This window comes from Tachysurus fulvidraco, chromosome 21 (assembly GCF_022655615.1).
Source record: "Tachysurus fulvidraco isolate hzauxx_2018 chromosome 21, HZAU_PFXX_2.0, whole genome shotgun sequence".
Taxonomy (NCBI): domain Eukaryota; kingdom Metazoa; phylum Chordata; class Actinopteri; order Siluriformes; family Bagridae; genus Tachysurus; species Tachysurus fulvidraco.
In genome coordinates, this window is record NC_062538.1 from 20,658,793 (window position 1) to 20,668,106 (window position 9,314).

At 42.6% G+C, this 9,314-nt stretch overlaps 1 protein-coding gene across 2 annotated transcripts in view; it reads left to right on the forward strand.

Moving 5' to 3' along the window:
- The window catches only part of LOC113646454 (zinc finger and BTB domain-containing protein 7C), a 23,692-nt gene extending 15,132 nt beyond the window's left edge, over positions 1 to 8,560 (forward strand). For both annotated transcript variants that reach the window (XM_027152723.2, XM_027152724.2), the window contains 2 exons: positions 4,497 to 5,844; positions 6,850 to 8,560. In XM_027152723.2, coding sequence (XP_027008524.2) covers positions 4,511 to 5,844; positions 6,850 to 7,420 — 1,905 coding nt within the window. In that variant the 5' untranslated portion in view covers positions 4,497 to 4,510 and the 3' untranslated portion in view covers positions 7,421 to 8,560. The remainder of the gene's footprint in view (positions 1 to 4,496; positions 5,845 to 6,849) is intronic.
- Positions 8,561 to 9,314: the final 754 nt, after the last annotated feature.

Below are 9,314 nucleotides of genomic sequence, written 5' to 3' on the forward strand. Positions count from 1 at the left end.
ATTTTCAGCAAAGAATTTATAATTACAAGGGGAAACCCGGGGCATCCGTATAGAAATCACAGTGTTTGACATCATACTTCATTACTTTATAGCATTATGGCGCTGTTATAAAGTGTCACATAAAGAGTCTACGGACCTCATCGTAAACAGACGAAACCTATAATCCCACGCTTTATTGACCCGAGCGACTGGAAGCGTGTGAAATTATCGCCAGCCAAATAAACTCCCGAACACTGAGCGTGTATGTACGAGATCTTAAACCCTTATAACAATTCATAAAATCATCACGACCCCGGAGACACACAGCTGAGAATATGACCCGTACATTTTCCCCAAAGTTCGTAGCCAGAGTTTCCCAAACGAGGCCAGTTTTAAATTCATCTGCTGATCCTGAACCGTGACGGAAGCGCTCATTACTCGTGTCACACCTGTCATTACCGCGGCGCTTCCGTCTCCTCTGGCTGAGAGACACATCACCCAAATCCAAATTCAGAACCATCTGTTCAATTATTGCAGGGCCATTGCTAAGACGCCGACAAGCGCCGGTGTGTGTAAACAGGCTAAATAAGTGGCTGTGCTAACGGCTAACAGCCTGAACCTACAGGTCGCCCTCCAGCTCAGCCTTTGGAAAGGCCCTCAAATGATCTCCCTTAGGACCCACTAACCCAGCACCGGATTGAGCCAATTTACCACCACCTATTCCTCACGCACAGCTCCTTCTTAACCTCTCTCTCTCTCTCTCTCTCTCTCTCTCTCTCAGTCTATCTTCCATGTCTGTCTGTAACACTGTCTCTCTCCTGCTCTTCTCTGTTGACACCTCTGTGTCCTCGGCACCATGAGATATGATGAAATATGTCTGAGAGATGTGAACTGTTTTAACTTTTCTCCAAGTTTTCTCTTAACCCTCTTAACTCCCAGCCGACGACCCGCGCGTCACCCCGTAACCGTTATCGTAAATATATCGATTATTTATTTATTTATTTATTTGCCGCAGAGGGGGGGAAAAAAAAAAAAACACGAGCGTCTATTCGGTGACTCAAACCTTAAAGAACGCTCAGAAGCGTTTGCCGCTCTCTGGAGCTTTGTCCTCATTAAGTACGGCAGTAATGGAGTGAGTTATTTTGAACATCAAAGTTACTTTTGTTTTTACTCGAATAAGTGACATTTAGGTTTCTGAGGTGAAGGCTGAAGGTTCGTCTTTTATCATTCCAGAATTAGAGCTAGAGCTTTTTAACTCTTGTCGAATCTGAGTGTCGAATCAAAACCAAAACCTCAAAAGAAAATGTACTTAAACTGAACTTAAAGTGAAACCGAATGATGCATAAAGGCTCACATACTCACATATGCAATCTCTCTCTCTCTCTCTCTCTCTCTCTCTCTCTCTCTCTCTCTCTCTCTCTCTCTCTCTCTCCATATATACATACATATATATACACACACACACACACACACACACACGAAGGTGTTCTGTTAACAGAAAATAATCAATGATGCGGCAGTGCGACGCGGCACAACGCGAAGCTCATCCTGAAGTGTTTTATTCTACTTACGCCACCGCGATTTCCCGGCGGCTGCAGTTTTATTCCGGTTGTTGTCGAATGAGCGAGAAACGTCCATCGTTCCTCCACCCGCTTCTCTTTTCACGAGAAAGAAAACTAGACCTGTCATGTTACAAAGAGTTCCTCTGTCCTGAAGAGATCTTTATAAAGAAATTATTCCAACGCACTGATACCGGAAAATCGGTGCGTCGGAATAATTTATTTACTTTATTTACTTAATTTATTTATTTACTTTACAAACTTAACGTCTTACAGAATTTCATACCATTTCGACGACGATAGGGTTTTCGACGATTATAATTTGTTCTGGTTGTGTAAAGGGTTCATTTGAACTAGTGAACTACGGAGAATAAAGTATTGAAGTATAAAAGAATTAACGTAGCTAGTTAAATGTATAAGAATAATACAGACACCTTTTCGACAGGTCTCTTAATGTGCCACTTTTCTTCGATATTGATTGCATTCCTATGAAAGAGAGACACTTTTTTTTGACCGCTGTTAATTTGTTAATCGGATTCTGTGTCATTTTTTTGTGCTACTGTGTTATTGTTATCTTATTAAGAAATCCATCCAGATCCCTACACCGTACAGACTAATATATCTTTAGTGAGACAGATCTAAAGAGTTAAAGAAGTCAGCTAGTGGCACTGCCGTGCGTGTGTGTGTGTGTGTGTGTGTGTGTGTGTGTGTGTGTGTGTGTGTGTGTGTGTGTGTGTGTGTGTGTGTGTGTGTGTGTGAGCTTGTGAGCTCGTGGTGGTATCCATGTAGGACGTTACAGTGGGAAAGCTGTGCCCTCCTTCCCGCTCTGAGCATGTGTCACATCCTGCTCCTATCCTACACACACACACACACACACACACACACACACACACACTATAATTATGGGAGTGTATCTATAAGGACAGGGGAGGGGAAGAGCACAGAGTTAGGCAGCTACAGAAGTTGCACGTGTTCCCAGAGTGGGTGGGATCGACTGTTGTTTTTAGCTCTAAATGCCTGTTTGACTTGGCTGGATTTTCCAGGGAGGGGCACTGTCTTTTTTCTTTTCTTCTTCTTCTTCTTCTTCTTCTTCTTCTTCTTCTTCTTCTTCTTCTTCTTCTTCTTCTTTTCTATGTAACCTGTCAGGGAACGTCTGGGGACATAGTATCCCCCTCCTTCTCTCTCGTTCGGTGTCATGTTTATACAATACACTTGCACTTTTAATGCATCTCTAAAACGCCAAGCGCACGCTAAGGTCGACGTGAAGGTTCTTCCGTGAAGGAACGTCCTGTCGGTCCGTCTCTAGATGTATTTCCTTGTAGATGTTCTTCTGCAAATCAAAAGCATGATAAATAGTTCAATAAATGCCCAAATAATGATATGCCCTAGTGCGATATACACCATACGGATACAAATGACACCGAAGCGCGGTTCTCGACGTCCGGTTCTCTCTGAAGCTTAACCATATGGGGTCTGATAAAGTTATTGGAATTATTGAGTTTTTAAACTTCTTATATTTGCTTATATATATAACCGGTCAGATTAAATAAATTTAATCCAAATATCAATACCTCAAAAACAAGTCTTAATGTAAATATTATTTATGCCTATATGCACAGGACAAAGATCATTTACTCATCAAAGGTCATTTCATGAATAACCGTCTTGCTCTGGCTCAGATAAATAGCCACGATTATATTCTACACATTTAAATAATAAGCCTAATATATGAATAGTTGGATTAGGTTCATAAAATAAATCTGTTTCGCAGTTAAAGGTGTCCCTGGCTGCAAGGCGTTCGAGAACCCTTGGCACAGAGTATGGACTGAGACGTATGCTGTTCTTTTGTTTCGTTTCCATGCAGCATTTCTTCCCTGTCTGTAAATGACATCCCCGCCCCCTCTCAGCCCTGCTCATCATGTTCACTATGCACTTCTCCTCATTTAAAGACATGTTGTTTCTTCTTTATTAGACTATATGTCTAATAAATTGGTAATTATAGCAACTGTCTCCTAGCAACAGTGCAAGAAATGTTCAATACTTGATCGGTAAGAGCTCAGATGTGATCGTGAACAAACAGATTCGAGAAAAAAAAAGAAGAGAAAGGAACAGGCTGGACTGTGGATGCCGACAGAAACCGCTCGTTCGCTTTAAAGTCGCTCAGTTAGACTGGTTTGGATTTGGGGATCTTAAAGCATCCGTCTAAATGACTGCACTGACCGCGTGAAGTACACGCACTGAGATTATGCTCTATTCATAGCCGTGAATGAAGGGCGACGGTGCCAGGCGTCTCTGTGTAAAAGGCAGCGTAAACGTTTTAGGGAATCCACAGGTACAATTCGGTTTCTGTTCACCCGTGTGCTGAAACCAGATGAACACGTGAGGATCTCTCTGTATGCATCAGTAGGGCCGTTTAGAATAGAGCGTCGTTTAGAAATCCAAAGAAACTGTAAACACGATGGATTAAAAAATAAGCTGAAGAATATTAAAACAGATGTAGAAAAATCATCTTGCCCTCAAACTTCTTTCCTTTAGTCTAGAAACTAGAGTCTGACCCCCTTTGCCTTCCTGTGTTTAGTTTCAAATGTCACATAGTGAGTGTGTGTGTGTGTGTTTGTGTTTGTGTGTATATGTGTGTGTGCGAGAGAGAGAGAGCGAGAGCAAAACTATGTTTTATCTTGCTGTATCAGGCTTCAGACATCATGCTTTGGTTGTAAAAACCCAAAAGCAGAAGATTAGAAAGAGTAGGCTGTAGAGAGCTACAAAGGGGTGGTGAAGCTGCCATTTCTTGTTTGATGGATTCATTATACACCTCAAAAAATGTCACTCAAGCATCCTCTGAAGTAGCTACTCAATCATTCTGTCATGCACATACAATATCCTTCAGCTGACGTTCTCTCGTTTTTTTCTCACTCACTTTCTTTCCTTCTGCCTTTCTTTCTTTCTTTCTTTCTGCAGATTCTTATAAGACTATGGCACACAGTGAGGAGGACCTCATTGGGATCCCCTTCCCGAATCACAGCAGCGACGTCCTGTGCAGTCTGAACGAACAGCGCCGTGATGGCTTCCTCTGTGATGTGGTCCTGGTGGTGAAGGACCAGGAGTACCGTACACACCGCTCCGTGCTGGCTGCCTGCAGTCAGTACTTCAAAAAACTCTTCACCGTGGCCACGGGTGATGGCGACCCCAGCCATCATGGTGTTTACGAGCTGGACTTTGTAGCACCCGAGTCGCTGACGGCAATTTTGGAGTTTGCGTACACGTCGACGCTGACGGTGACTCCGTCCAACGTAAAGGAGATCCTGGGTGCGGCACGGCTTTTGGAGATCCCGTGTATCATTAACGTATGTTTGGAGATCATGGATAGCGGTGGAGGGGGAGGTAACGGTGGTGGAGAAGGAGAAGGAGAAGAAGAGGAGGATGAAGAAGAAGATGAGGAAGAAGAGGAAGACGAGGAAGAAGAGGAAATGGCAGAAGAGGCAGAGGACGACTCGAAAGATGGTGAGGTCGAGGAACATGACGGGGACAATGTCAGTGAACGATCTCTCCAAGCAGGTGCTTCTGAAAACCAGCAGAATCGAATTACTGGTGGAGAACGAGGAGCAGACAGTCCTGCGTGCAGCTCACAGCAGAAAGTACATTCAGAAAGAGACTTGCCAAACTCTCAGAGATGCCAATCGCGTACCCCAGAAAAACCCCGAGAGCAAGAAGGACTGGAAGGCAGAGCGCTGAAAGACTTTTCCATCGCGTCCCTGCTGCAGGAAGGGCTATACCCAAAGATGCCAGGAATGGAGAGAGGGTCAGGGTTTACTTCTCTTCTTCCTGGATTCTATCCTCCAATTTGGGCAACAGAGTTTCCAGGCTTCCCGCAACTCCTGGATCCCCAATGCCCGCCTCACCCCTACTCGACTTCTTCGTTGGACAACGGGCCCTTGGATCTTGCCATCAAGAAAGAAGTCATCAAAGAGGAACTAAAAGATGAGCTCCCGGGTGCTCTGCTCCACAGAGAATTCCTCAAAGACTTTGTTAGCCCGAGCGTCGGTGCGGCCCCTGAACCCCCTCTGGGCCAGATTAAGGACGAAGCAGACCTGCGAAGCTACTTGAGTTTCCTCTCAGCATCCCACCTAGGGTCGCTGTTTCCACCGTGGCAGCTAGAGGAAGAGCGTAAGCTTAAGCCCAAAGCATCACAGCAGTGTCCCATCTGCAACAAGGTCATCCAGGGTGCAGGCAAACTACCTCGGCACATGAGGACACACACAGGCGAGAAACCCTACATGTGTACCATCTGCGAGGTCCGCTTCACAAGGTAAGACAGAGACTGGGCATAGCATACATTAAGTCCAACCCAGATAGCACCCAGGTGGGCGCACTTTAGAGCCGGTGTGCCAAAGGCCACCTCCAGGGGGTTACTGAAAGCAAGTCTTGAGAACACACACTTGGCAGGGGGGTGAGATCCACACTGTTAAGGTGTGAAAGTTGAGGTGCTGGTCATACCTGCTGATCTGAGACCATATTAGCCTTTTAAATCATGATGAACAGAAGGTTATCACTTGGCTAAAGAAACAATCCACCTGCCAAATCAGCACAACTGGAAGACTGGAAAATGTAGTTTCCACAGCTTAAGTCTTGCAAAGGGTTTTTCTGGACAACATCAAAGTTTTCAAAAGCTGTTTGAAGGTCACTTAGTCATAAAACGTAACAAGACTGAAATGGCATGAATAACAGGAAGGTTGGGGAGTTGACTAGGCCAGACCAAATCAGTCACACTAAGAGAGGTTGCAAAAGCATCAGGCGCCTGTCATATAGCATCATCCCTGTCATGCAATTGCTTTGTGAAACAGTTTGTGCAATTTTGTGGTCAGCCTCCGTCAGAGCTTCACAGTGGTTTCCATACTGTAAAAAGAAAATACAACCTAGATTTCACTTCTTAACTAGCACAAAGTATATATCACAGAATAACAGCTAGCGGAGGAAAGTTTCGACCAAAAAACCTGTAAAAGAAAAAACACAGAACGTTGATTTGACTATAGCGCACCACAAGAAGACAAAGACAACTCCTAAAAACCCAATAGCATATCCATCCTATTTGCACCAATGTAGGGCAAGTTTCATTCTCATGTTACGCATTTAAGCGTACGAACCCACCGCTGTGCGTGAATGCACAGGTGGTTACTTTCCGCTTTAATAGTCTTTGAGGTTTAAAGGGGATTTTTTTTAGACATGATGAATGCATGAAGCTGCACGATCTTTCACCACTGTACAAGGATGCCCTAAAACCCACTCACTCTAATTTTTCTTCTTTATCTCCCAGGCAAGACAAGCTAAAGATTCACATGCGCAAGCACACGGGCGAGCGACCCTATATGTGCCTGCACTGCAACTCCAAATTTGTGCACAACTACGACCTGAAGAACCATCTGCGTATCCATACAGGTGTGCGGCCCTACCAGTGTGAGCACTGCTACAAAAGCTTCACCCGCTCTGACCACCTGCACCGGCACATCAAGCGCCAGAGCTGCCGCGTGTCACGTCCACGCCGGGGACGCAAGCCCTCCTCTTCCTGGCGCTCCTCCTCCGGCTTCTTCTACCCTCCAGATGCCCACCCACTACAAGGAGACCAAACATTACGTTTGCCATCCCTTGGTGCACCGGTGCCCCCTCAACTCCCTGAAAGACGGCAGGAATTAGACGGTGGCAGCAGCAGAGAGAATCTGACCGACAGGAAGCTCATCTCAGAGGATGTGAACAGGAAGAGGGGGGTGTTTGCTTTTGCCCTGGCAAGGGAGGACGTTCTACCGCACCCAGCCTTTTACCCCCCGAACCCTGATCCCTGGACCATGAGACTGGAGCGAGTGCCACCTGTTCCTGAAGCTGCAAACTGACTGCTCAGAATTTTTTCGGTCACGCACAACTCTTTGGTTATTTTTCCTTAATGTGACTGAGAAGAATAGACACGTTCAAGTCTGGAACTTTCCCCGCAGTGGGTGTGCACTTGAGCAGAAAATGCTTTCCTGAATTTCTGAGACTTTGCAAATCATATTGGCAAATTGCTGATTTTAACTGATGTCTTTTTTTGTTGTTTAATCGTCAGCTTTCTAATGTGATGCCAGGGATTTTGAAAGGATCAAAAAAATGGTTAATATCTCGGACATGTATTTGTATTTATGATTCTTCTTGTTGTTTATGGTTCTGTATTTGCTAACAAGGGTAAATTAAAGTGGGACTAAAACCTACCCACAGACTGTTAAGTGCAATTCTTTTTTTTTTTTCCATTCCAAAGTTTTACAGGTAAGTCAGGTATCTAAAGGGACGATTATCTTCCATAACCTCTGTCGGAAGTACTGTAAGCTACAGGCGTATCAGTGCTTTTGGAAAAGTATCGACTCCAGCTACATTCACTTATACCACTATGCAAAGATTTCACGGATAAACGTTTAGATGTTAGAAATTTTATCACGAATTAACGCCAAAAAAAAAAAAAAACACGAGACACACGAGAAACATACGAGTCGATGTTTTCATGACAAAACAGATTCAAAGAATTATAGTAAGCAATATGATGCCTAATTTCATTTTATGTATATTACAAAAAAAAAAAAAATTCTAGATTAATTTTTATCATCACAACCAGTGCAAAAAAAAATCATATCTATTTTATTTGGATTTTCTCTCAGACTCAACATATCTAGTTTACCCTTGATTAGTGTCCAATGCTTCGTATGCACTATTGTACATATTTTATATCATGTTTTATATAATCTTATGGTGAAGTTGCTAATTGTTGTAAAGTATTCAGAACATCCATCATTTTGAACATTGAAAACACCCAAAGATGTGTTGTATGAGAACAAACTTGAAAGTCTTTTTAAAAAAATCACATTTTGAAATCTCTTTAAATGGCATACCTAAAGTTGTTAAGTCTTTTTCTTTTCTTTTTCTAGCTATGAGTTACCGGTTGAAAGTGTCTTGCGGGTGCTTGTCATGTACAGAGATTAAAACAGGGACCGTGTCGGTCATTTTGATATTATCGTTCCTCGCTATTGTACGTCGACGGTGTTTGAACTGCTATGGAGAAAATATTTTCAAGCTATTTATGCATATTTAAATAGGCCTTGGCTATATTTTGCTAATATGTTTTTATAAAGACACTAAAATGTCCTTGTTTGTCTGTACGAAAAAAAAAATTGGCATTTTTCATTTTTAAACAACAGAAAGTGTGCTTATGTGATGTTTACGTCATTACCGATCTCGATTTAAACGATCCTTACGAAGTGGAAAGAAGTCACTTATTAAAAAGAAAAATAAAAGCTTTCAATTTCTCACTTCCTCTGTGAAACTACAGCAAAGTAAAGCCAACTTTCATATCCTTTATGAGCAAAACAGTAACCTTTTTCATCTAAATCTGGGTTTGAGCTGTGAAAATGTCCCGATGCTATATATATATATATATATATGTGTGTATATATATATATATATATATATATATATATACATATATATATATATATATATGAACAACAATGAACCTACAAAACAATTCTTTGTATTTGACAATGCTTTGATTTATATAAAATGACACACACTAGATCTTTAGAGGGTAAATACGCGACGCTCTAGAACATCGACGTGATGAGTGATGGAAATATAATTGCACTATGTGTTTTTGAAAGAACCAAGCATAAACATTTTTTTAAGAAGTGGAAAAAAAAACCAGTCACAATATTTGAGAGATGCACTTTACTTTATACGAGGATGCTCTCCATCAGAGTTACCAGA